Source organism: Didymosphaeria variabile (assembly GCF_027946475.1).
Source record: "Didymosphaeria variabile strain IMI 356815 chromosome Unknown scaffold_1, whole genome shotgun sequence".
Lineage (NCBI taxonomy): Eukaryota > Fungi > Ascomycota > Dothideomycetes > Pleosporales > Didymosphaeriaceae > Didymosphaeria > Didymosphaeria variabile.
The window spans coordinates 4,749,567-4,776,241 of record NW_026611620.1 but is presented as its reverse complement, the minus strand read 5'-3'; the positions used below and the strand labels follow the sequence as shown (position 1 = coordinate 4,776,241).

Sequence of the window (26,675 nt, the reverse complement as noted above, 5' to 3'; positions counted from 1 at the left end):
TCTCCAGTCTGAATATCAATACTTGATGTAGAGGACACTACCCACAAGTCGGCGTTAGTTCTTTAATCTCCGACAACACTCCGCCTAGATCAACGGAACGAATGATATGCTGACAAAGCTCTGTTATGCTTCTCTAGCCTCTACCTTGAACACACTCAGCTGATTCATACTAGTCTCAGAGCTTGCCAATATACGAAAGACTTCTTCTACGCTGGCGCACTGCGAGGAGAGGATATCCGCCAAGAAGGGCCCCACTCTACCGCTGAACGAATGACAGCCAGACGCGCGGCCGCTCGGGCCCATGCATGAAAGCGCTTCCCGATAGAGAATTACCTCCTCTCGAAATGAAAGGACTCTGGTATTGCTTGAAAGGCCTCGCGTGGTACAAGACAAGGGCATTCTATGAAGGCCCAACATTGCGATACTCGTCGCTAGAGATACAAATCGGGCTCGCCTTAAGTAGAGCATACGATAGCCATAGAAACGCTTATTTGTTGGAAGAAGCTCCTGGACGGTTCGGAAAGTTAGAACTCATCCGCTGCCGGAGTATGAGACTTGACACAAGATATAAGCATAGACATGCCGCTGAGATGATCGAGGACAATTACTCGTAGAAAAACTATCAGTTACGGCTCTGCTAGCGGACCAAAGTTGAACTAAGTGGTTGATTCATTCGTCTTTGAATTTCCAAGAGGAAGTACTGTCATGTAGTCAACGCTTCCACAATGTCTCGTTGACCAGTCCCATCCTGCTTGCTCACTTCTGTGCTGACTTTCTCATATGTGATACATGCATAATCACACGTGCCTTCCAAGCAGTCTTGGAAACAGATTTTGTCGAGTGACTTGTACCGTCAAATAATCTCAGGTAGATCCGAACGGCTTTCGTAGAACGTTATTCTCAATTTTTGCTTCACTTCGTTCAAATTTTTACAGCCTGCTCCTGGGAGAATGAAAAGATTCGCCTAAGCAGGTCATTTTAGTAGCTGATTCTGGACATCATAATACTAGGAACATCGCAAGCAATTTCCATGGGTCGTTGGTGCCGTACGGTCTCAGGATCATCCTTACGAAAGGAACCAAAGTTGAAGTCATGCTCCGCCAGCTTCTCCCAGAAACTTGGTGCGCAGTTCCAACAGATGCTGTGTGTATCAATATCCTCCGTAGTGGCATGCTTTGGTAGCCCGTTGGCATTTTCCACGCGAAAGTCTGGGTAGGAAATCATGAACTAGTGCAGCATACGGGGATTTGTGACCTTGCCACCCCACACAGTAATGTATCTTATGTAATTTCCGCGTCGGACACCTCAGCGTTATCAAAGGTGCCCTTGGTGGTTAGGGTTTGCGGCCCGTGCGCTGGGCTAATACTTACCATTACTTACCTGTTACGACGTAGCTTCGAACACGGTAGTGCTTCGTCTCCAAACCAACTACACAGACCCACCCCCGCATCACACCATGGTACGCGCAATCGCATATGGGAACTGGGAACAGCCCATCGACGCCAATATCTTCGGTATCCGATCCACATGGCAAGGAGAACTACGCATCCCTTTCGCATGCCACATCCACCAACCAAGTTCGACTGCACCACCAAACATACCCTTCCACCAGTTCGCCCGGTTACCTGCAGAGCTGCAACTACGCGTCCTACAATTTTGCGACAAGCCAACACTCTTCCGACTTATGCAAACGTCGCACTTGATACGTACTGAGGCGACCAAGCTTTTCTTTTCCGATCCAGAGGCCTGGTATTGCGTCGAAGGGGAATGGCTGGAAATGGGCGGCCATCCAAGCGATGGGCTCCATGATATCGACTTCTTACCCTGTATACAGCGTTTGCACGTTGAATTTAATTTGATGGACGAGAAGACATGGACGGACGGGAATATTCGCAACTTTTGGGGAAGAGTGCAATGTCTATTTCCGCAGGCCAAAAACGTCATGGTAGGCGATGAGTCCATAGATAGCCCCCCTCATCCAGTCGGTTCGAGCACAGCTAGTTGGCCACCGCCAGAGTTGCACAGGAGAGTCTGCCAGCTGTGTCCACCGGACATCAACGTCTTTGTCTCAATCCTTCGAGGCGATGGCCGGTTGAAGAGAACACTGTGGCGAAGGGTCACAATTCAAGATGACGACAATGAAACGCAAGAACTGGATGAATGTCAAAATCATCCTGGACCGAGCATCATCGTGCCGCATAAACCTTTCCGTGGGCAAGTGGGAATATGCCAGTACCTTTGGAGTCAGTGTTGGGCGATTGCAAACAAGGAAAAGGCGCTTCGAGTGCTTGGCCTTGCAGCTATAGAACGGCATCATTTCCATGGACGCCACGAGGCATTCGGATGCCCTGCTCCAAATTGCGACGCCTGGTTCGGGCGACCTGAAGAATTCACGACACACGTGATTAGGACGGCGAGACGTCACGACGATAGCTATGTCTTACTGGAACCTTACCAGTCCTTGTTCGCGGATGGTGAGAAGACACTGGAAGAATTAAGGCAGCGCCAGCGTGAGATCGAGGGGCCATTTTTGAGGTGGTGGGGAAAATATGGGTCTGATGAGCGAAGGGCTGCCGAGAAGGAATTTCTCCGTGAGCTAGAGCAAGGTGGACCGTTTTCCAAGCAAAGATGGTTAAGCACAATGGAAATGTGGGAGTAGCAGATTGAGAAATCGCGTTTCAATGGTACGGATGTAATTTAAAGGCGATAGACGGATGATGAATACAGAAAAACGGGAGTGAAAACGATGCAAAAGGAAACCATCTCCATAGACAAAAGTTCGAAGACGTAGGAAATGGCACGTTGCTGTGCATCAGGAGCCTGCCTGTGAGCACAGCTCAATCGCAGAAGCGCCGAATTAGAATAAAGCCAGAACGAGGCGATACCAAATAGGAAAGCTCCAGCACCCTTCGAGGCCCCAATCGAGTTCCGTGGCCGCTTCTCTTGGTAAATTCCTTCAGTATCACTCTATCCTTCTTTGACTCCCATATAACGGAGCACCTGGTTGCAGTTTGGTGTAATGTTGGTATTGCCCACAGAGCATGTGGCAACATGTTGTGGAGGGGTACCTCTTGCGTTTTTCTCGCCGTAAGTTACCATCATGGATCCTGGCGGAAATTCAGGACCGTGCCCGAAAGCCCCTTTCTCGAAAGCATACAACATGGCTGCATCCTCAGCATGGTACAACTGCTGACTTGCAGAAGCAGAGCCGAATTTTCGTTCCTTCAGGAATCGGTCCCACAGGGCTGTAAACCTTGCACAATCTGCCTTGAACTTGTCTTCACCGCCTTTATGGGGGATGGTCCCGAAATAGACTCCGTGTTTAGGGACATACAGGGCAGCCACCAGCAATAACTTTGTGGGTCTCTTATTGTGGGCCTGCTCCCAGGCTTTCTTGGCGAGGGATGCAAGTTTCTTCGGGGTCATGGTGCCGTCTTCTGTGAATCCGAAGTAGGTCTCCCCCCAACCAGCGGGTGTATGCATGTTCTCGTCGAAATCTCCACATTCGTCCGAGGAACTTTGTCGGGATCCCGTCCTAGGAAAGAGTGTTGGGATGAGGCTCCGAAGGCCATGTTTGGAACCCTTCTTGCCATGAGTCTTCTTGTTCTTAATCGGGCAGGCTTTGGACTTGGTCTCCTTGGGCTTCGTCTTAGTCTTCTTTGGTCTCGGCTTTGTCTTTGTCTTCTTAGGCTTCGTTCTAGACTTTGTTTTCTTTGCCTTTTTTGCCTTCGTCTTGTGCTTTGTCCTTGTCTTTGCTTTCCTCACCCTTCTAGCATCTAGAGCCTTCGATTTTGAAGCTTCGCTCAGCGAAGTATCAATGGAGACCTCCACTGTTATTCCATCAGTGATGGCAATGCCACCGCCGAGTTCCTGGCCGGTGACACATTCCTTGATGATGGAATCGAACTGCTGTGCGCAGTCGTTGCTGTTGCAATCACTGCAGGTGCGATTGAGGCCCAGGATGATCGATCCAGATTGAATTTCAGCGATGCCTTCAACAATGCGGCTGCTGCAGAGGGCCTTGACTGATTTTTCAAATCCTTTATTCGCGGTGTCTGCGATGACTTGCGCCGCATGGTGCAGTGCCTCCGTATTGCAGACTACATCTGCGGACGCAAAACCGAGGGTAGCCCCGATGGCGATCAACAGGTCCGTTGCTCGCATGATGAAGTAGAAAGTCTTGGAAATATGAGGGGGAAAATGGTGTAGCAAGCTGCAAGAGACGAATGTGGGAACAAGAACGTAACGAACGTGATGGGACTATTCAAACGAGTGTAGTGAGCTTGATGCGTAGCTCTAATAGTGGGATAGACGAATATATAATAGCCTGCAGCCTAAGGAACGGTCTTATTTTCGGACTCTTGGTGAGCAGCTTGCGCAGAGAAGCGGCGTACATCTTACGGGACAGCCAGGAAAACGGAGTTCCTGCGTGTGGCGCAACCTTTGCACGATCGTCTACATGGTTTCAAAGAGAAAGCGCTAGAGACTCAGCTCCGATTGCCCCGTCATGAATGTACTTTCATTGTTCCTGCTAAGTCCTGTGGCAAGATGCGACAAAAAGGTTGAGTCGAACTAAACGATGACCGCAAATTCTCTGTACGTGTATCTGCGGGGATACTGGATGCGCAACGGACTTGAATACACTTAAAATTGGTGCACGGAGTGATTGCATGCAGAGTAGCAGTAGGGGAATTGAAAAAAAGGTAATGAATTTCAGAATATTGATTTGTGTAATTTTGCTTGCCGGGCTGACAAGGAAACTGCACATGTCCGACGGCACAGTCAAGTCACACGTCAGACGGCACAGCCGAGTAACTTGTCCAATGACACGAGTAGGACATCTAGTCAGGTAACCTATCTCTGCGAGTGGCTTACGTGCCTTACATGGTCGAAATCTATAACCACTTTCCTTAGGGTAGGCCGCAAAATATCGATATTGGAACGGCAAGTTCGTCGAAATACGCTTCACCCTTTCCAAAGTGGTCCCATTTCCCCTAAACCATGTACTTTATACATTTCAATTGCGAGAGACCGTTCTTCAGAGCACAGGCATGCGCGCGAAGAACGTTCACAATCGACGACTACAACTACCCCCACTTTGCCAACCCCTACCTCCCACAGTTCTTCTCCGCACAAATAGTAACCTCATGAACATACCTAATCCCCCACCCTCCACCCTTATAAAATTCGTACTACTCGTCCCATTCGGCTTACTCTTATCCAAGAACGGAAAGTCATTGAAGATATCCACAGCGCCGACCTCTTCATCAATAACGTACCGTCTGTTCTTCGCGCCCCCCGCATCTTTAAACCCACCCGGAAACTCCGGCATCTTACAATTCGTCGTATAACTCCCGCCCTCCAGCCTGGCACAAGGGTTCCCATACGGCACCTTTACCTTGCCGTCTGCCCAGCTATCTAGGTACGCGTCCCCCGCTGCTTTGATAACCTCGCGCTTATCACGCTTTCCCTCGGGTATCACATCCCAGACTTCCTTTTTGGAGTTGGTTAGACTGCCCTGCGCGTTGAAAAGCCAGTCCCTGCGTCGGCGACGACGTTCTCTATAGCAGTGATTGTGGAACCGGAGGGGAGAAGAGCATGCGCGTCATGAGGACGTAGGGGTGGGGGCGGTGGCGGCGATCATCTCGGTGAAGGTGGCGCAGGTGGTGGTGTCGTGGAGGGAGCGGAGAGGTCGATTGTGAGGGGGTGGTGAGGACGGATTTAGAGAGGGGAGGGGCTGTCATTCTCGAGGTAGGTTGCGTTTGGGGAGAGGGGAGGGTATCTGGTTTTCCGGCGGTTTGGGCGGCGATGAGGGCGGCGGTGGCGGCTTGGAGGGTTGCGCGGTCGCAGGCGGCGGCGGCGGAGGTGGCTAGGAGGGCTGTGAGGGAGAGTTGGGGGAACATGGTGGCGGTTTGGTGAGTCTGGATATGTGGTGTTGAAGTGGAGATGGGTTCGCGCGCCTCATGGCCTTTATGCACGTACCCGTGTAGTATCTAGGATAAGAAAGATGGACTCGAAATAGATGATGCACTTTGGTGTGACCCAATCCCCCACATTGTTAATATCGTGTCTGTGTTTCCTGGGCCTTGCGTGGTCGTTCTCTCGATTTAGCCGCAATTCGCTAGGGTGCCCAGAGCGTGGATATGCATTCTTGATAGTGCGAAGGCATTCCAGATGGGTTGCGGGAGATCGGCAGTCGGCATTTGGTCTTAGAGCAATTAAAACATGCAATGGTCGATAAGAAAGGCAACCAGCAAAACAGATGATCTGATTCGACTTGGCAAGGCCTTATCTATGTTTGCTCCTATCAGTAGCGTAGAATTATTTCGGTATTCAGGGCATAGGTAAAGCAACTCAGTTGCCTCGAAAAATGATGACGGTTCGGTATATTGCATTGCAAGTATTTGCGGTGGTCTATCGTTATGTTGTTCTATGGGTATTCGTCGAGACGCTGGATGGACAGCGCAAATCAGTCAATATCAGTCGTGACGCACCTATCGTTGGATGCCCTCCTTCTTGTTCAGCTCTTCACCTCTCATTATCAAGTCTTCCAGCCACTTCCCGAATACTTCTCTTTGCTCAATGGGTACCACATGCCCTTGACCTTTGACAAAGTGTTTCTCGATCTCGCCCTCTTCCCAGATATCCTTCTCTTCCTCGATGCCAAGCCAATTCTCCTTGCCGGTCCTGCCTTCACCCTTTTCCAAACCTCTCCAGACAACGACGCCGAGTGGGAACGTAAGCATGCGATCTTTCGTACCGTGCACGACCATGATACGATTCTTGCCAATAGTATTTGCAATTTTGTGAAGATCTTCCGGGCTCTTGTAGTGCAGCCATGCAGCGGCTGCTTGCAAAATGAAGCCGCCCTTCTGGAAGTAGTCCGGATGCGTGCGCTTCCACATTTCATTTGCAGCAAAACGATCTCCATTCGTAGGAAACGGCTTGACGACATGTTCCAGAGTGTCTGGAGCGTCGAGCCATTCCTGCGTGTAGAGATTGCGCTTCACGTTCTCAATTTGGGCATCAAGGGCTTTGGGGATGAAGAGGTTAGCACGAGCATAGAGGTTCTCTAAGAAGCCCTATCGGATGTCAGCAAACCCCAAAACACTTGCTCTCGGAGATGTCCAGGCTTTGATGATGGACAAAACTTAATTTGTGATATAGAAGCGATATAACACTTACTGTCGTTCGAAATACTCCGGCGGATGTCGACACAAGAGAGAGCGTGCATATGCGTTCTGGTATAAGCATCGCCTGCCAAGATTAGCTTTCCTCTTGTAGACTAGCCGGAGTCCGTTGGAAGGACTCAGTGCGATGACAGAGGAGGACTTCCGCCAAGTGTGTCCCGCGCAATGGTGGAGCGGAGCGGATGGCCAAGCGTTGGACGAGATTGCAGGGGTCGCCACGTTGATACGCGAAAGCGTTTCGCTGCCAAGTGTCGCTGCCTCACTAGCGCCTCATGTCGTACCATATCCACTCGTACCTGCCTGACCGGATAGTCTAGTATCCGAGCTCCGAGCTTGTAGGAGTACCCCTTATACTGAAGCACAATCGAAGCAGACAAGAAATAAATGAAATAAGAAAGGGACTCACCATCTCCTGTGCGATCATGCCTCCCATACTAATCCCTACGACATGGCACTCCCGCTTGCCTGTCCAGCCAACGTGATCCATGACCTCAATGACGTCTTTGGCCATCTCGGAAGTCGAGTATCGGAAAAATGGCTTGTCCGATTCGCCGATGCCACGGTTGTCCAGGGTGAGGACTGAGTACTTGTCACCCTGGGTGTGGGCGAAGTCTTTGGTTTGGCGTTGCCAGGCGTACTTCATGCCGCCCAGGCCCATTACGAACTACATTTCGTGAGTCAGATACGCAGAGATACGGATGTCTGTTGAAGTCGTCATGTAGTTGAAAAAGGGTGTGGAACATGCGGTAGTGATGAGACTGGTGCTCAGGGACACTGCCGACCTGAGACGGCCAATGCGACTGAAACGAAACAAGTCCTACTCGACGGCTACTCGCTGAATTTCCATTGGCGGGCCTGCGCCCTGCGCACATCATACAAAGAGTGACAAATCCAGCTGCAAGATGTGCCTAATCTGATAGTGGTCCAGACGGCAATATATGCAGGAGCGTTATACATGGAAGGGGCGACAAGATAATCATGGAAGGATCGACGTACGATGAGGTGGATGTCGCCATGGCCGTGAACCTCGTATGCTATGTTCAGCGGGCCGCCTCTGCCTTGGGCAACGGCAACTTTGCCTGCCTTTGTGGGCTTGAGGTCCCAGATTGTGTGTTCATACTCTGGGTGCTTGAGCAGCTCATCGGCGGTCATGGGCTTGGATGCCATGGTGCCAAGATCATACGTCAGCTACTTCTTACTCTTTCTCAATCGAATGCCTATTCGAGTAATTAGCAGCTGTGCCTCAGCGGTGCTTTCAGCTAGAGTGAGATGGGATGAGGATGGGATGGGGATGGCATGAAGCGAGCGTGGCTGTGCCCTTACTGACGGGCAGGATAAAGTTAGCATGGTTTGACCGCGGCGCCTCATATGGCACCTCCCGGTTTCAAACGCAGGCCACGCCAAGAGCTACTGCACGAGGTCGAAAAAGTTCACATACCGTCTATTCTCGACCGGACGAGAACGCGGGCGCTTGGAGGCAGCTGTCCGCCAGATCGCAGAGGTTGTAGGGTGCGGAGGCCAATATACTAGATTAGTTGCCTTGTGCCTCGGTAGCGAGCCATGACTTCATGTGCCGCATCGCTCCCAGAATTGTGGCTTGCACGTTCCCTCACATTGGGCGCGGCGCGTTCCCACTTTTACTTCACCTTACGAAGCACCGAAGCACCGCGCGGGATCCTCGGACGACATATCGCGCATCGTCCTTAACGCCGAATGCATTTTAGAGTCACCTCCCCGGCAGTAGCACACCGGCAGCGTTTCAGGGCCCGGACAACCCCTCTACACTCTTTTATCAAAACTCCACGCACGCCCGCTTAGGCCCGCAATTGACACGATACGCCGCACCCATTCCCCGCCCGCATTCGCGATAGATCACCGCCATGGATCAGAACGGCGGCTTCTACGGCGGCCCGCCGCTCATGAACCCCCCGCCGCGCATGTTTGGCAACCTGAACGCGAATGGCTCGCCCATTCCCGCATCGCTCGCTGCGAGTATGTTCTCCGCCGACGACCTGGACGACGGCCACGACCAGGGCGACCCCAAGAGGCGGCGGATCGCAAGGGTATGCGCTGCATGGGAAGGAGCGACCAGTGGATGCGAATGCTGATTGTGCTAGGCATGCGACATGTGTCGCAAGAAGAAGATCAAGTGCGACGGCAAGATGCCCGCCTGCACCCATTGCCTGAATTATAAAACCGAGTGCATCTTCACACAAGTCGAGAAGAAGCGCCAACCGCCGAAGGGGTAGGCAACACTCGGGGAAGGAAGGAACGACCCAAAACTGACAATTCCAGCGCCAAATACATCGAAGGCCTCGAGAACCGCCTCGCTCGGATGGAGTCGCTAATGCGCCTCTCGGGCGTGCTCCCCGAAGATGACGACGGCAGCACTGACCTCGCAACCTTGGAGAGACGTTTAGCAGACCGGGCTGGGCAGAGCGGGACACCAAAGGCACCAAGCCCGCAGGAGAGGAGGGCGTCTTCAGTACACGCATCGACGGAACAGCCGGAAGGAACACCCGCACAGCCAGGTCTACCCAGTCCACGAAGTGGCACAACGTCGCCAGAGCCGCAACAGCAGAACGGCAACAGCAAGCGCGGACAGGACGAGGATGCGCTCGCTGAGATGATGTGTTCACTGGTCACAAACAACTGCGGAGAGACGCGGTATATCGGTGGGTCCTGCACGGCAAAAGTAACCAAATAGAACGCTAATTGAAGCAGGATCATCATCGGGCTTCTCTATCTTTTCGCCAAAGGGAATACAATGGGTCAACGAAAAGACTGGCGACGACTCCTTCCAGGACATGATCTCGACCTCTGCCGTAGAGGACAACAAGTGGATACAATGGCGACCAGACGTTTTTCAGGACATCTTCAAGCGGCGAGTCTACCGGCAACTTCCGCCCAAGGCCGAGGCCCTTTCTCTACTGAAAGACTACTTTGAAAACTTCAATTGCATGTTTCCGTTGTTCCACGAACCCACTTTTATGCACCTAGTCGACAAGCACTATTCGAAGGACCCGTATGAGGGATCGGGATGGTGGGCTAGCTTGAATGTTGCATTGGCTTTTGCGCATCGCCTAAGAGTCATGAGCAACCTAGTGCCTCAGGAGGAAGACGAGAAGGCATGGCAATATCTCAAGAACGCTATGAGTGTCCAGGTAGAGTTGACGATGCGCAACACCGACCTCCTCAGTGTACAAGCTCTGCTTGGAATTGGGCTTTTCCTCCTCGGCACACCTAATCCCCAGCCGACGTACTTCTTCGTGGCAGCCGCTATTCGATTATCGCACAGTATCGGACTGCATAAGAAGGGGGCAGGCTTCAACCTGAACTCGTCGGAAGTCGAACAACGAAAACGAGTGTTCTGGATCGCGTATATGCTTGATAGAGATATTTGCTTGCGTTCTGGTCGGCCACCTATCCAGGATGACGACGATATGAATGTCGAGCTCCCCAACGAGGATCCACCGGACAACATTGGCAACATTCCTCTAGCTGACGGTAAAGGCAAGCTAAATCTATTCCGCCTGATGTGTACCTTTTCCATCATCCAGAGTCACGTATACAAGCGATTGTACTCCGTAAAAGCGACAAAACAAACCGACGGCGAACTCCTCAACACCATTGGGGAGCTAGATAAGGAACTGGAAACGTGGAAAGACGAGATCCCGCTCGAGTTCCGACCGGAACACGACATCAAAGCCTCGCATACTCCCCTAATCCTACAGGTCGCTGTTCTCCATCTAGGTTACTACAACTGCCTCACCACCATCCACCGCATGAGCGTTCACCACGGCTACTGGACGAGTCGACTCTCCAACTTTGCCATTCAAGGTCTCAACGCACGGCCCTTGAACCCTCGTGTGTTCATGTCGGCCCAGCTCTGCGTACAGGCAGCAAGAGCATCGATACACCTTCTCAAATACATTCCGAAGGGGGACCAGTCCTGCGTCTGGCTTATTATATACTTTCCGGTTACTGCGCTCGTCACGCTCTTCGCGAACATCTTACAGAACCCGCAAGATACGCGCTCAAGATCGGATCTCAAGCTCATGAAGCTTGTCGTCAGCTTCCTCAGTTTGGTCAAAAACGAGCAAGGCAACGGAAGCGTGAAGCGCATGTTGAGCGTATGCACCGAGTTCGAGCGCATAGCCACCATCGTCCTGGACAAGGCCGACCGCGAGCACACCTCCCGCCGGAAGCGAAAGCAGGGCGACAGCGAACAGGACGCCGAGATCGCCGCTACCGAGCGCGAACTGCTCTCCACAAGTCGAAACGGCCCGCAATCGCCCCCACAGACAAATGCAAGCCCCAACCGACCCCGCAGCAGGATCAAATGATCTTCAACCCCGATTTCCACGGGTTCAACGAGGCACGTCTCCCTCCCTTTCTTTTGCCCCAAATGTATGCTAACTTTAACCACAGCCCTTCCCCTTCTCCCCAACTTCTCCCACGCAAACCTCCAACAACCCTCCCACCTCTCCGCCAACTTCTCCCCTCCTCGCCACCTCCATGCTCCCGCAGACCTCGTCCAACCCCACCCACATGCCCATGACCTCCATGGACGGCGTCATGTCCATGGGCACCACCTTCGACCAGACCTTCAACAACGTGCCGCAGGACCTGTGGAAGATGCCCATGACGCTCGAGTGGGACTGGGCGGATATGACAGGCACGGGTGGTTTTAGCGGCGGTTATGAGGATGGGATTAGTATGAATGGCGTGTTGCCTGATTTTGGGGGCGATAATGGGCAGCATGGGACGAGCGGGTTTAATGCGGGGGCGATGAATGGGGCGGTGACGAGGATGAAAATTTCTGGGTTTAGGCGTTGGGAAGGGATGGATGGATGGGAGGCGGCGTTTTCTTTTCTTTTTTTTTTTTTTTTTGCTTTTTGCGAGGAAAAAGACAGGATGATGTGTAATGGTCAGTATGTAAGTATTATTTTAAAAGACAGTGAGGAGGGGTGAGGCTGTGCCTCTGCATATAGCCAAGGGGCACACGGGGGGACGCTGTCCATGATGTATACCTTACGACGTTACGTTTGGGAGGGTGCTTTACTTCGCTCCATTATTTTAGTCATCGGGGTGTGTATGAAGAGAGACAAGGATTATTGCGTGCCTACTCTGCTTTTACTGTTGGTGTGAATTTGAGTGCTGCTCTGGTGAGAGTTGCTGTATGAGAGATGGCGAGTGGACGGTCGCAGTGTGTGTAGTTACTTATAATATTGCAGCAGTAAGTAGATCATAGTGCTTAGTATTAAGTCCTACCATAGTCCACTGAAGTACACATCTTTGGCTCAATTGAAATTGAACTTCATGGTGCCAGATTCTCGGCTCCGTATGTCAGGACGTTAGATAATGGGCCGTGAGCTTAGTATCTGATAGTGTAACCTAGGGTGACTCGCTGTATGATACTTGTTTGAAGTGAAACCCGAAAAATGTATGGTCGTATCTCTTGTTGGCGTAAGAGCTGCTTCAGGTTTTTGTATCGGTTGGTCAGTGTGGCTGGTTTTGCTGTTGTTGTGAATGTGAGCACTGCTTTCCCGGTGAAATTCTGCAGCGCGAGAGAGGAGGGACTGGACAGTCTCGAGAGTGTATGGCTATGAGGCTGCAGAGGATTTGTGTGGGTGCTTTTTAGGGGGAGGGGGAGCAATGGAAAGGTTTGCGGCTAGCAGGCTTCGGGGTAGGGAAGAACGGAGCGGGATGATGGACGTTAGAATAGGTGTGTTGAAGTAATCCACCTGATGATCTAGCAAATAGATCATGGAACTCGATGATATTGATATAACGTTGACCCAGAGCTAGGAAAACGTAGGGGAGGAACTTTTGCAATCAACTAGAGACGAGATTGGATAAAATCACACGACAATTCGATCTACCGAAATCTAAACAGCATGAAGGTCAGCTGAATAAAAGTACCCGCTGTTCAACCGTTTCTGGATCTTCTTCCCGCGAAACACGATCTCAGCATCTCGTTGAATTTTGCACCCTTTCGACTCCGCTGAGCGACATCCTCCCGACTTGACTGACCTATATCCTCCCGACTGGGCTGACCTACAATCTCCCGAATTGGTTGATCTGCTTCCTCCTGAATTTTCCCATCCACTATTCTTCGAATTGATTGACTAACATCGCGAAAGCGCGCTCTAGTGCCACGTGCCGAACGAGGCGGATATGTCTTAAGCAGTGGGAGAAAATCTTCACGTCTTCGAATCAAGTCCTCAGTCATGTCTCCGAGGCCCTTCCCTTCCATCTGTGCCGTTGTAAACTCGACCCATCTCAATTTTCTTGTACCATTCGTTGCGCGAACCTGTTCGATACAGTCAACGTTGGCACCCTGTCGAATGAAAAGCTTCACTAGTTCAACATTACTCGCGGCAATGGCGGCCATGAGCGGGCTGTATTGCTCATCATGCAGGCGGGCGCCTTTGGCTAGAAAATACTGGCACATATCGTAAGTTGGTGACCGGGATATTAAGGAACAGAGAAGCATTTCGTCGACAGGGTATCCGCGTGCGACGAGCAGTTCTACGACTGGAAAGTCATCGTTTCTTGCAGCGATCAGCAGCAAGTTTTCCGAGTCCGTCCATCGCATGCTCGTTGGATAGCGGACGTCAATTCTCGCGAGCTCTCCCACCACCTCTACGAATCCTTCTTCTACAGCCATAATCAATAACTGGCTGAGCATTTTCCTATAGGTCCTTTCGTAGATAGCCTCATTGTGTTTACGAAGTGATAGCATTTCGTCCGGGATAATTTGTTCCAGTACTTTTGGTATCTTGTAAAGAGTGGCAAGCAAGGAGAAGATGCCTTTTCCGTCATGCATATGCGCTTCATCGGGGATGTGGATTTCGGCAAAACCAAAAATGTTTGGAAGAACATCGGGCAGTCCCTCTCGGAGGGGAGCTACCCAAGCAGGGTCTTATTCCAAGAACGGTTGTAGATGATCGACGAACGTTTGCAAAAACTTTCCGTCGTGTAGTTCTTTGTCAGCCCTTGAAGCATGCGCAAATGCATGATTCAAGGCATACTTGACCGGGTCTTTCGATGACTCTGGTACAAGACTGGAAGCCCGGCATGTTGCATCCGCCGAGGCCGCAGCGTTTCTGCTCGACTAAGAAGGGCTTTGTCTAAATGTGCTCAAGTAACCAACGCACGCTTCGGATGATGATGTTCAGCATCAAGGGCTACCATGGTACACCACAGTACACACCTTTGGTTCAATTTGGTTGGCCCACACAACAGAATAATTTGCTTTAAATTCATAGTTGAGATATCTTCCAACTCTCCTCAGTGAGTTTCTATTTCCAAAATTTCGCAAGCGAAAATATGGAATCTCCTTTCATGGAAACCGCTTTCCAAAAGTTCAACATCGGTCCTTCTGGACCAAAAGGTCGCGAGTACAAGGACATGTGGAAAAAGAAAGAGATGGACCCGGCGATGTTTTCAGCGAGAGTGTTACCTGAGAACATTGAAAACACTCGAGTGTTAGCTGTGTGCGGAATCCCACCTGAAGACTCTCATCCGGTTGAGGACGGCTGGTTCTTCTCGGACTTTTTCGCGTTCAAACATGTTTTGAGCGGTGTAGGAAAAGCTCAGACTTGGATGGCATGTCTTTCGCCCGAAAATCTCGTCCAGGAGCACAATGTGTTTCTTCATGGTAACCCGTACCATGATCGGAAAGTTGTGCTCAATAAGGACATGGTACGAAAAGGATTTGGGGCAGACATTGTGGTCATTCCAAGATTAGACATTCGAGATGCGTTTGCCAAAAAACTTCAACAGGAGGCTCATGAAGCAAAACAAAATAAGCAACCTCTTGTGGTTCTGGTATTTGCCCATGGGAGAGAAGAAGGTGGTGGTTGGTGGCTAGGACCTCCCGGACTGAACCTTTTTTCAAGAGCGAGATTTCAAGGGCTGGTTGACCAGGAGATTCAAGTATCGATCATGTCCACCGCATGCTATGGTGGGCAATGGGTCATCGATACGACTCTGAATAGGACCTACTTAGCAGCGGCAGGTCCTATACAGGAAAGCGAAAGCTGGAACGGGAGCAAATCCTGTAATAGGAAATGCGGCTCGATATATGCCTCAGCCCTCCTAAAAGCGTGGAGGGAGGAAGCTGATGAGGCGCAAGGCCTCCTGCAGAAATCTGCCGGATCCGTCACCGAAACCGAGAGCACGTACCACAATTTCACTGGCGCAGTTTGGGACTCTCTCTTCAGCTTGGACCGATTTGCCAGTGACCACGACATTAGGTTCTCGGTGCAGGATGAAGATTGGGCAGCAGGATGGAGCGCAAGGTTCGGACTTCCGGCCAGTGCAATTCGCTTCGAGGAGAAGTGGGAAAGTCTACCCACTGTCCAGAAAGATGTCTCCTTGGGGTACAGCTTCCTCAACAGAGATCCAGCACTGAGCGTAGATCTGAACAATCTGGATGTGTTGTCTTCGAAACTAAACGTGAGGCATGGCGGGAGTCTCAATTCCGCTCGTAACCAAGTGTGCGCGATGGGGGCTTTGTATTTGCAAAGCTTGCCGGGCGAGGATAGTCTCTCGTCAAACACTTCACTTCACGGAAAATTAGGCAGAACCATGGACAAAAGAAAAGAGGTGGACTGGTCCCTCTTGAACACAGTTTTGCAAGGGGTAAATTTTCGAATGGAGTTAAGCCACCTGGCTACGGAACTCGTTCAGACTGCAGGCATGAAATTGCCGCGTGGTCTCACATGTCACGAGACGGACATTTTAGTACTTGGAAGGCAATTTGAAAAAGAAAACAGAAAGAAATGGGGGTGCATTGTTCAACAGGTCATGGGGGTGTTGCCGGAGCCGAGCGAAGAGCTCAACCAAGGTGTGGATTGGCCGAAACCCCGGAGGTACATTGCCGCGGCTATATTCCTCTCTGAAGGTGTTCAGAGTTTGGACGATGTCCAGTCTGCAGTCGCAGCTGTGAATGGTTTGCTTTCCGAGGAGCTGCGATGCAGCAAGAAGACTTTGGAAGGAGTGCCTGAAGTCCGGGGAAGGAAGAAGGATTGGTACCAGGCGATGAAGAAGAGGCTTCGAAGCCTTTCACCGGATAAAAAGCAAAAGAGGATCTCTCTTAGTTCTACCACTCCGCGACAAGGTCCGAACTTCCCACCCTCAAAGCAGTAAAGACAACAATAGCTGGCGCTAGGAGAATGCGGACGTCAACTCTCGCGAGCTCTCCCACCAAAATTGCGTTTAGTCTGGACGGACATAGGTAAGCTGGGGGACATCAGACGGCAGTTTCTCTTATCGCACAATTCTGTGGGGTAACATAGACTGGGATGCGGCTGAGGTGCAGCAATTTTGCCGTTTGGGCAAGCGCCACTGACCGAGGCGCGCGGCATGAGACCAGTCAAGATTGAGGAAGGCTGAACCCAATGGCCCGACTGAATCCAGCCCACCTTGTCACGGAGCATGGGTCTTGGCATGGGGTCCTATGTAGAGGCTCCGGCACACTAGCTAGTTAGCCTCATCACTCATACAATAGATACCAATTCACCATAATCTCACACACCTCCCACGCGTTATGAGCTGAGTCGTCAGTAGCACATGCAATCAATAGCTGGTATGCCTTGTAGGCATGCCCCACAAGTGTATATATACGAGTAGACCCAGTGCTCTTGATTTCACTGAAAAGATCCACTCCAACCCAAACTCAAGGCTCAGCAATCTCCCACAATGTCCGGAAGTGCTAGTATTGTGACCAGCCTGCCTGGACTATTCATGGCATGCATCCAATGCTTCGAAATCATCCAATACGGTCGCACGCTCGAGACAGAGAGAGACTCTTGTCCTTCGCGTCCACTATATCAGCCTGTTTCTATCACGATGGGGAGCGTCGAAGGGCATCATTGGCACCATCAATCCACAGACGATCGATGCACAACTGGAAGAATGTCGACCATCTCTCCAAGCAATCATAACACGATTCGACGACGCCAAGCGGAAGAGCGAGAGATACAAACTCAACAAACAGCAGCAACAACAACAAGGAGGACGACCGCCAGAAAACAACAGCGTGCTACAACTCGAAGAGCCGACACAATCTCCCGGCTCAAGTTTTCGAAACGCCACAAAAAAGCTTATGAAAAAATATGTGACGAAGTACGACAACGCAGTCACGCGAACAAAATGGGCCATCTACGAACGCAAAGTACTCGAGAACCTCGTTTCAAACCTGCGATCCGACGTCGAAGACTTGATCGAGTTATTCCCGGAGCGTGTTGCCAGACCTGTAGACGAACTGATTGTGGAGGAGGTGCAAGAGCTCGATGACACCGCTCTTCCGGTCATGCAACAGATAAGTCATGTCGAGCAAGATCAAGCTATGGAAGAAGCAGCAACAGCAGAGATCAAGAAGCGCGAGCAAGGAGGCCACACATTTGACAACTTCGATGTTGAGGGTCAAGATGGTCTTCAATTTCGGGCAGGTGATGATATTGAGTATGGAGCAACGCCATCGGGACCGGGGAATTCGTACAGTAAATTCAAGATTCATGGGTCAGGCACAGTGAATACTGGGAACAAATGGCACGGAAAGCCGACATAAAAGCCGAGAGATGAGATCGAACGCTGAGTAGTGAATCACCTGATCGTAGATCAGTTCGAATAGCATTAAACCGTACTATAACAATACCCTCCAAGTAGGAGCCGGAAAAAAAATATGCATGCCATGCGGTACAAGAAGTACTTTTTATCAAAGGTAAAGCCCCAGACGTCGGGGGGAGCGACGCCCAACGCCTCGGACGGGGTATATTCAAGTCGATGCGATCCAACGCGCTCCCGATACCTTCTCTTCTCTCTGTGTGAACATTATTGCTCTTCTTTTCATAGTCGCCTATGTCTTCACCACCTCCACCCACCCCTCCGCATTTCGCTCGCCGCTACCTGCCTCCCCTCTTAACTCCCTCGCCATCTTGTCTTTTGCTCCCCTTCTCAAAGCGCGCTCCCGTACGCTCCTCTCTTCTTTCTCGCATTCTCGAATCGACTCTGCGATCTCCACCTCCTCAAATCGCGCATCTTGAAGATTCTGCTTCTGCCACTGTGCGTGTTTCTGGCAGCGCTTCTTCAGACATATAGTGTCAGATTCCGCTGCCTGTTCCTCGGACATCGCCATATCTGCATCACCGCCATTTTCAGCCGCAAAAGAAGCAAGTTCATCAGGCGACGGTGCAAGCGTCATAGCATGGAAGCTCGCCTTTCCAATCCGACTATTCCGCCAACGCAAAAACTCCGCATCCGACCAAGCAAGACGTGTATCGTATCCGCAAAGTTCTTTCGCTTTCATTTTCTCGCGCTCGGCGATGCGGGTGACCTGCTCTTTGACCAAGCTAACGAACTTCTCGCGGTCCTTGAGGACTTCGAGGCGGTCTTTGAGTTGAGACTTCTCGTTGTAGAGGGCGTTGAGACGTTCGGTTTCGCCGGCTGTGAGGGCTAGACCTTCGTCTGCGGGTCGGGCGGTGCCATTGACGCCGTCGAAGGAGGCTTTTGTGGGTGATGCTGTTCGTGGAGGGGAGAGTACGCCCGAACCGAGGCCTTTGAAGGCTTGGATATCTTTCGCTTGGTCGATGAGCGCCTTGAGATCTTTCGTACGCAAGACACCGCCGAGAGGCGTGGGTTCTTCATCCTCGTCTGAAGCTGCTGGCTCTTCGCCATTCTTGCCTTTTTTCTTGCCTTTCTTTCTCGGTGCCTTTGCGCCCGCCGTCCGTTGCATCTGTTCACTCATGAAAAGTGCGCCACATTCTTCCGAGCAATATTTGCTCTCTTTCCCTTTAGGTGTACGCGCAGGCTTGCGGCACCCATCGCGCCTGCACATGGGCTTCCACGTTGTTTGGCCTCGACCCTTCTCTTCGCACAGTGGACAAATGAATCTGTCCACGAGATCTTCATCTTGTTGCTCCATATTGACACAGCTGCCGTGGAACCAGTCATCACAGCCGCCGTCGCAGCCAATCATCCATCTGTGGTTGTCTGGCTTCCTGCATATGCAGTAAAGTGCATCGTCCGATCCGGAAGACGCGCCCTCATCGTCGCTAGGGTGCACTTGGGAGGAATGGTCGGGCGCGGGCGATGACCCTGCAACAGGTGTACCCGCTTGCGAGCCTTTCTTGCCACTCCTGCTTTTCGCAGTTCTCGAGGAGGGTGTGACCGAGCGTGCGTGACCATCGCCTTCCGTGTCAAGCTTTCTCTTCTTTGATGGTGGCTTCTTCGCTGTTGCGGTGCCTTTCTTCTTGATCCCAGACGCCCCAGAAGGTGCAGGGCGTTTCTTCGAGGGCGCTGGTTTCGATTGTTCGGTGGGCGAGGTAACGCTCTCGGAAACGCTGGCATTTCGTTTTACGCGCAAGCCTAGGTCGCTTTGCTTTGCTATCTCAATCGCTTTCAGCGTATCGGCATCCACATTCTCCGATGTAACAGACTGGCGACGCTCTACTGACTGCGTGGGTACGATGGAGGACAAGCTTTCTTGCGGCGTATCAGAGGGCTCATGCTTCAGTGTAGGCAGTTCATTTGTATCGTGTGGCGACTCGGGTACGCGGATCTGGGATGTTGTTGGCTCGTCGCGTACGAATGCCGGTTCGCGATTCTGTGTTTCGTCGCGGCCCGCATTCTCACCAGGATGCGATGGTGGTGACACCACCTGTGAAACATCATGGCCATGCGAGGCTGCCGGTTCGCTTATCTGGTCCTGCAGGCTAGTCGAAAGGTTCTGAATGGGCGCCAGAACGGGCGCGGGTGAAGATCGAGCCAGTGCTAAAGATTGGCGGCGCTGTGCCTCCGGCGAATTGGACCCGTGGTGGTACTGTTCGAGCGTCGGGGAGTGCGCCTGAGGTTGCTCGATGGGCGGCGAAGGTTCTACGGGTGCGGCGTGCGAGCTAAAGCTGCTGCTGCGGCGCGGTGGATGTGCGAAGGCCGTCGGTGAGGGGAGCTCGCGCGAGACGTATTGCTGGCCACTGCCCAGTGTTGCGAGGGTTGCAAGCGCGTCGGCGGCGTCGTAGGTCGTTGGGGCGATGAACTGTTCTGAGCGCGTTTGCTGGTCGCCCTTATTGGCGTCGGGGTTGAGAAGGGAGTCGATGCTGCTCATGGTGCCGGTGCTTACGAGGCGAAGACCATGGTGAGGACTGGAGACTGGTGCGCGAGGTCAAGGTGTCAATGTGGGCGGAGGGGAAGTGAAAAGTTGGAACGGCGACGGCTGGAGAGGAAATTGTATCCGAGTCGATGATGGGCGGGTCGAGCTGAGCTACGACTTGGCGGCGGGACCGAGGGAGGAGGCGCCGCTTCCACGCGCAAACCCATAGAGCTAACTCATCCTCACGACATGGCCGACAAGCATTGGCTAGTAGCATCGCAGCAGGCTGACAAATGCCCTTGGGTATCATATTTGGTTGTTCTGTACTACCTGCATGTCGGCACGTAGATGTGGCGCACCTTCTCCAGCGATGCGCCTTCCGATCTCGACTCCTCTGCTGTCGATCGCCCACCTCCACCCTCACGTTGCAGTATATATCTTGGCAGATATCGCTAATACTCATCGTCTGAGTCCTGTCCACGCCTTTGCTGCCTCGCCGGTCGGCGGCCGACATTCTGTACAGGCGCAGCAGGCTCGCCGTTCACCGCGTTCGCATCGACGTCTTCTCCAAGCCCGAGGCTACGCTTCAGTCGTCCGTCTAGGTCCTCCACATCGTCACCATACACGGTGCGCACGAAGTTAGCGACACCTTCTTTGCCCACCTCCACCTTGCCTCTCGGCCCCACTATATAATCGACAATCTCATCCCCGCCCTGCGTGTCTTTGATTTTCACAATGTAGCCGTCCTTGGCCATACGCGCGAGGACTTTATCTGTACTGTCAACCGGCGTCGTGTCTCCCGCGTTCATGCGCTTCATGAAGCGGTCGAGTTTCCCCTCAGACAACGTGCCGCCGGACAGCAGTATCAGGGAGATAACCATGCTGTATAAACCAATGTACGCGCCATCAACGTCGGGCACGTCGTGGTTCTCGTCGGGTGCGGGCGCTATGCCGGGGCCCATGACAGGGAGGCTACGATACTTCTCGGGGAGGATGTTCTGCAACACCCATGTGTTGCTGTTCTTCGACTGCGAATCTGAACCTGCGGCAGCTGGACGTTGTCAGGTGGTGAGATGGGACGTGGTCATAGGACATACCGCGTTTCTGTCGCAGCGTGACTTTCTCTCTGTTTGGAAGTTCTACCATTCGCATGCCGAAGACGTCCATGAGATGCGTATTTGCCGCGGCGAAGACCTCTTTGAATGCTCGCGAGTGCGATCCAAGCACCTTTTGTGATATATCTTGTCGTTTGATAGGCATTCGTGAGAACTCGCAGGAGAGTGCATATCGGACTAGGTTCTTCGACAGCTGTGCTATGCTACCGCTACCGTGGTCTTCCTCTGCTTCGTCTACTTCATCGTCAACTTGCGTGTGCCGCCTTTGAGTCGGTGTGGGTTCATCGTCGTCGTCTAGCAGCTACTATGATCAGAGGTGATAGGAGTCAAGTTTTCCAGGGCTTACCGCTCTGCGTTTCCGTGACGAAGGTGGCATCCTGTGACTGAAAGAACTCGAGGAGAATAAGTTGAATGTGGGGCACTTCTCCGGGGTCAACGCGACTGGACGCGTTCCGCGCTAAGCTCCAGCTTGGCACCGACATCATCGCCCGCTAATCATCCGACATCCATCATTCACCTCTATCCATGCAGCCAACCCATCGCCGGAACCACACAAGATGACATCCATACGCCTCGCGGCCCGCCGCCCTATCTTCCGGTGTCTCAATGCACCCGCAAGCCGTCCACAGCTTCGCCGTGTTGCCCAACAGTCGAAGCCTCAGCGAGAACACCTCTCAGACCTCGAATATGTCTCCGTGCACCGCGCCGAGGCAATGCGCCGGGCCCAGCTTATACGGAGGCGGAACTGGCTTGCATTGGGTGCCGCATTGTCAATGATTGCGCCTATCATCCTGGTGCGATTCTGGGAACTGCCACCAGATGAGGAGAATGAGGACGCACAGAAAGAGAAAGAAGAAGAAACCAAGAGCAGGGGCGTCCTGGATCTTATTACCCCAAAACCAACACAAACAGACTCTCCCCGCGCAGCAAGCGAAGAATTCCAGGGCAAGAAGGTTGTGATAGCTCCGGGAGACAAAGTCATTGCAGCGCCTGCAGACGCCGAGCATCCCACGGCCTCAGACGTAGACACGATAGAACTGATCGAGACAGGCACATCATACGTGCCTTATTTCCCCAAGACAATCAGCCTACCTGTTCCCACCGGCCCTGAAGCAATAGAAAGCCAAGCAGAGTATCAATTACTAGGCCTGGGCATCCGGAAAGTTTCGTTCCTGCGAGTGCAGGTCTACGTCGTTGGTCTGTACGTGCGCAGCTCAGACATACATATCCTACAAAACCACCTTATCAACACCGTTAACCCCACCGCATCTGCCTTGATTCCTGGCGAAAAGGAAGATCTGAGAAAGGCACTGCTTGATCCTGAGAAGAGCACGCAAATCTGGGACGCAATACTAGCGAGGAAGGGCGTCGACGGCATCGACATGGCGTTCCGCGTCGTGCCCACTCGTGGCACAGACTTCAACCATCTGAGAGACGGGTGGATGCGCGGAATCGCCTCTCGCACTGATGAAGTGCGAAAGAGACAAGCCGATCTTCTCCGCCAACAAGCTACTGAAAACAAGCAAATTTCGCTGCCGAAGCCGGTTGACGAGGGCGAATTTGGGGATGAGAGTTTTGGACTTGCGATGAAGGAGTTCAAGGGCCTCTTCCAAGGAAAAGGCAAAGCGCCCAAGGGCAGTGTCTTGATACTGACGCGCGGTAAAGATGGCGAGTTTGGTGCATGGTACCAGCCTACCATTAACACGAACAAGGGGGAGAAGATGGGTGAGACGACCAAGCTGGGAAGCGTGCGGGATGAGAGAGTCAGCAAGCTCGTCTGGCAACTCTACCTCAGCGGCCAGAACGTAAGCTCCGAAGAGGCGAGGAAAAATATCGTGAATGGATGCATTGCTATTACGGAGCGGCCGGTTGGGACAGTTGAGGGCAGGGTGTTGTAAAGTAGCTTCGTGTGAGGATAAGTGAATCGGGCTCACTGTACTATAATACTTGTGCTGGAATACCCATCTCTGAGCTCGCTGTATGTTCGATGGGAAATCATGTTACCCTCCTCACGCAGTACTTGCAAGTAATTCTACAGTGAGCAGGCTGGAACGTTCATACTACTAGAACAAACTTTGTCCTTCTCACACTTCCGACATGCACAAGGCTTGCTACCAACACCTCCTCAGCGGCGCTTCACACGTGTCCTTCCACATAGTAATTCCCATGGAGAGATCCCATTGGATCGCAAATACTTGCCAGTCCGTGTTCAGAACTCGTGTTCGCTGAAAGTTGCTCGTAAGGCCCATGCGATGATACGATTGTGATCGGCTCGACTGTCCGCCCCGATATCTCCGCCCCGACGCAACTCACGTACCCTCTCCTCGTTATAGTCATAGAAATCGTTCCGAAAAAATATCGAGGCTATGCTCAAGGAAACTTTTGTTCGCTCGGTGATCCTAGCTTGGTCTTCGGTCCTATGATTGGGTATACGGTGGCGGGTAATGTAGTGGGCGGATGGAAGTAATGGTCGATTGCTTTCCACACGGTGTAGAGCTCATTGGCTTCGTACTCTAGAGCAAGCTGTCCCAATGTGCCGGTTATTCCGTTCACTGACCAGAATGAGAGAGAGCTCCGTACAATTGTCGCAGCTATTGCTGCCCATGAAGCTGCTCAAGATTCACAAACATAGTATCGCCGTGCTTAGTGGCAGTGTAGCTCAAATCTTGCAATGTGTTTTGAAAATATTGGAGAATTAATGAGTTGAGTAGCATTGGATATCTAAACAGCCCCAACGCCTTCGCGCCTTGCCTTTCACAAGAAATCAACAGCACCTCCTGTACGTAACTCCCTACCATCCATAGTCGGGCAACTTCCACGCCTGAGTATCGTCCCCACCACCCAGCCACACCGCCAACTTCTGCACCCGCAACAAAGCCAGCAACCACACTATAGTATGCAAAACCCAATTTCCCCACACAGTCTGCGGATTCGCCAGCTGTGGAAAGAAGGCGAAATCCACGTTGTGCTTCGCGACAAACGGTTTAAACAAATCCTGATAGGTTTGTAATGCTTGCGGTACCTCCTCAGGCGATGTGATTTTGGAAAGCTCGCCGGCAATGCAGTAAGCCCCTGTCATGGCGAGACTGGTGCCCACACCCATAGTAGCGAAAGCTGCGTCGCCGAGCGTCACGCAGTGCCCTTTCGTCCATTGGGGTGTGCGGACTTGGCACCAATGTGTCATGTAAAAGTCGTCTGAGGCGTCGAGCCCGTCGAGGAAGCGTTTAAGTTGCCACGTGCATGACGAATTTTGAAATCGCTGGTGGAGATACTTTTTCTGCGTGGCAAGATCTGCACGTACAACATCCTCCAGTTCGGGATTTCGCTCCTTCTTGGCGTTGGTGACGGTCAGGTACACGCCCATGGTTTTGTTGTTACGGTGGGGACGCAGGTGGATGGCTAGTCCGGGGGCAAACGTAGCCCAGTGCCAGAACTCGTCGTCTCCGGGGATGCGTGGGACGGAGTAGAAAGCAATGTACATTCCTGACGGGTGGACGTGTTCGAGTTTGTCGTCTTTGCCGAAGATGAAAGAGCGCGTGGGAGAGCCGATGCCGTCTGCTCCTACGACGACGTCGTATCGCTGGTCCTGGAGCTTGCCGCGAGCAAAGTGGACGTCTACGCCGGTGCCGTCTGCTCGGTCTTCCATTGATTGGATCATTTCGTCGTAGACTACTTGGACCTGTACGCCCTCTTTTTTCGATTTGTCGACGCCGTCCAGTAACAGTTCGGTCAGCTCGCCTCGGAGGATTTCGTACTCGCTCGTCGCACTTTGAGCTTTGACATCGCCTGTTGCGGGAAAATATCCAACGATTTTGCCCTTTTCATTGAGAATTGCCAGGCCTTTCTCTGTTGTATGTCTGGCTTTGATGTCCTGTTCCCATCCCAGCTTACGGATCACATCGACGGCGGGGCCACGAACATCGACCGATTGACCTGTTGTTCGCGGTACTGGAGAGCGCTCGATGAGTGTGATGATGGGTTGCATCTTGAACCCTGGTTGGCGAGCGAGCATCAGGGCCAAAGAAGCCCCAGCGACGCCCGCACCAGATATGAGAATGGAGAGGGGCCTTTCAGACATGATTGTAACGATGCTCTGTTAAGCTTTGGGAAGAAAAGTTGCTTGTGTTGGTAGTGCTTAGCCAAGGGGCAAGGCGAGGCCATATTTATCAACATCCTACCTAATTTCCAACCTCCGAGCGCCAAATCTAACCTGCAAGGCCCGAAGACTTAGCGTAAACCCCGAACCACCGCGACAATTATTTCGCATTATCTCGCTCTGACAGGGCGACTAGGCACACAAAATGCGAGCGACTGTAATGTGACATCACCACTAGTCGCGTCCATCAATGGCATGTCACTGAAAGCGGGTGCCTAAACACGCGTGGCGCCATGGCTGTTGCACACGTTCCAGCGAAACAGGGCACCGCGTATGTTGCCTTGCATTGCGGTTCACAAGTGTGGCTTGTTCTGGACTGCACGAAGTGAAATCGGGATCGGTTCGGAGGCTGAGGTTGAACGGCAGCCCGATCGCCGACTACCTGTTTTGGTCTAGACCTGTTTTAGCCTCATCGGTAGCGTGTCGGCCAAATTTCACCGTCTTGGAACAATGCTACTTGTACTGACACTTTTCATTGAAAATTATGAACGCTTACTTCGGTGCTGGACCCAAGTAGTGACCCAAGGATATCCGTACTTCCCTCGATTGAGGCAGCAAAGGTCGCCGAATAGCCAATGCAACTAAAACACCTCATCCTCGCGCTTCGGATTCCTAACGACAGTCTCTTTCGGCAATTTGTCACGTGCTGTTAGGCAATCCATGGATGTTCGTGGGAATAGGTTTAGAGTAACTCTTTAGTATTTGATTAAGTGTTGTTACCTAGGGTAAAAGTAAAGTACGGGCGTAAGATAGCTGCTTAATAGTACTAAGAGCTACGTAGTCAACCTCTGCATCGCTTACCTTACCTCTATCCTTGTCCTCCTCAACCTTGTACACATACGCTAGCTAGACCTCGCTAATCATAGCTACGCGGAAGCTTGTGCCGCTGATCGGTGAGAGCTTCCTAGCGACAGTCTTGTTGACGACCGATGTCATGTACTTGCTGAAATCCCCCACGAATAAAGCCCCGATGAAAGCAACGCTGCCGAAAGCGATAGTACTCAAGTGAACTGTTGAAAGACCCTTCGCGTAGGCGCGCTTCGTCCCAGCACCGATGGCGGACAAGATCGAGCTATCAATTCCCGATATCTCCCACGGACAGCTGCGGGACCGTT

The 26,675-nt window shown here is 52.1% G+C and overlaps 10 protein-coding genes across 10 annotated transcripts; 5 read left to right on the top strand and 5 right to left on the bottom strand.

Moving 5' to 3' along the window:
- Positions 1 to 1,456: 1,456 nt before the first annotated feature.
- N0V89_001547 (uncharacterized protein) lies at positions 1,457 to 2,659 on the top strand (the record flags this gene model as incomplete). Its single annotated transcript, XM_056210358.1, has 1 exon — positions 1,457 to 2,659. The coding sequence occupies one exon, from the start codon at positions 1,457 to 1,459 to the stop codon at positions 2,657 to 2,659; it is 1,203 nt and encodes a 400-aa protein (XP_056077180.1).
- A 308-nt stretch (positions 2,660 to 2,967) lies between these two features.
- On the bottom strand, positions 2,968 to 4,164 carry N0V89_001546 (uncharacterized protein; the record flags this gene model as incomplete). Its single annotated transcript, XM_056210357.1, has 1 exon — positions 2,968 to 4,164. One exon carries the CDS (start codon positions 4,162 to 4,164, stop codon positions 2,968 to 2,970), a length of 1,197 nt encoding a protein of 398 aa, XP_056077179.1.
- Positions 4,165 to 6,494: 2,330 nt separating this feature from the next.
- Positions 6,495 to 8,357, bottom strand: N0V89_001545 (uncharacterized protein; the record flags this gene model as incomplete). The annotated part of the gene is made up of 3 exons (XM_056210356.1): positions 6,495 to 7,082; positions 7,597 to 7,854; positions 8,187 to 8,357. 3 exons carry the CDS (start codon positions 8,355 to 8,357, stop codon positions 6,495 to 6,497), a joined length of 1,017 nt encoding a protein of 338 aa, XP_056077178.1.
- A 713-nt stretch (positions 8,358 to 9,070) lies between these two features.
- Positions 9,071 to 11,536, top strand: N0V89_001544 (uncharacterized protein; the record flags this gene model as incomplete). Its single annotated transcript, XM_056210355.1, has 4 exons — positions 9,071 to 9,253; positions 9,308 to 9,435; positions 9,486 to 9,865; positions 9,915 to 11,536. The coding sequence occupies 4 exons, from the start codon at positions 9,071 to 9,073 to the stop codon at positions 11,534 to 11,536; spliced, it is 2,313 nt and encodes a 770-aa protein (XP_056077177.1).
- A 2,989-nt stretch (positions 11,537 to 14,525) lies between these two features.
- On the top strand, positions 14,526 to 16,349 carry N0V89_001543 (uncharacterized protein; the record flags this gene model as incomplete). Its single annotated transcript, XM_056210354.1, has 1 exon — positions 14,526 to 16,349. The coding sequence occupies one exon, from the start codon at positions 14,526 to 14,528 to the stop codon at positions 16,347 to 16,349; it is 1,824 nt and encodes a 607-aa protein (XP_056077176.1).
- A 552-nt stretch (positions 16,350 to 16,901) lies between these two features.
- On the top strand, positions 16,902 to 17,772 carry N0V89_001542 (uncharacterized protein; the record flags this gene model as incomplete). The annotated part of the gene is made up of 2 exons (XM_056210353.1): positions 16,902 to 17,022; positions 17,060 to 17,772. The coding sequence occupies 2 exons, from the start codon at positions 16,902 to 16,904 to the stop codon at positions 17,770 to 17,772; spliced, it is 834 nt and encodes a 277-aa protein (XP_056077175.1).
- Positions 17,773 to 18,060: 288 nt separating this feature from the next.
- SPP1 (COMPASS (complex proteins associated with Set1p) component) lies at positions 18,061 to 20,304 on the bottom strand (the record flags this gene model as incomplete). The annotated part of the gene is made up of 1 exon (XM_056210352.1): positions 18,061 to 20,304. One exon carries the CDS (start codon positions 20,302 to 20,304, stop codon positions 18,061 to 18,063), a length of 2,244 nt encoding a protein of 747 aa, XP_056077174.1.
- A 437-nt stretch (positions 20,305 to 20,741) lies between these two features.
- On the bottom strand, positions 20,742 to 21,780 carry N0V89_001540 (uncharacterized protein; the record flags this gene model as incomplete). The annotated part of the gene is made up of 3 exons (XM_056210351.1): positions 20,742 to 21,340; positions 21,387 to 21,705; positions 21,751 to 21,780. 3 exons carry the CDS (start codon positions 21,778 to 21,780, stop codon positions 20,742 to 20,744), a joined length of 948 nt encoding a protein of 315 aa, XP_056077173.1.
- A 181-nt stretch (positions 21,781 to 21,961) lies between these two features.
- AIM18 (Altered inheritance of mitochondria protein 18 mitochondrial) lies at positions 21,962 to 23,302 on the top strand (the record flags this gene model as incomplete). Its single annotated transcript, XM_056210350.1, has 1 exon — positions 21,962 to 23,302. The coding sequence occupies one exon, from the start codon at positions 21,962 to 21,964 to the stop codon at positions 23,300 to 23,302; it is 1,341 nt and encodes a 446-aa protein (XP_056077172.1).
- Positions 23,303 to 24,195: 893 nt separating this feature from the next.
- N0V89_001538 (uncharacterized protein) lies at positions 24,196 to 25,482 on the bottom strand (the record flags this gene model as incomplete). Its single annotated transcript, XM_056210349.1, has 1 exon — positions 24,196 to 25,482. One exon carries the CDS (start codon positions 25,480 to 25,482, stop codon positions 24,196 to 24,198), a length of 1,287 nt encoding a protein of 428 aa, XP_056077171.1.
- Between the last annotated feature and the right edge of the window lie 1,193 nt (positions 25,483 to 26,675).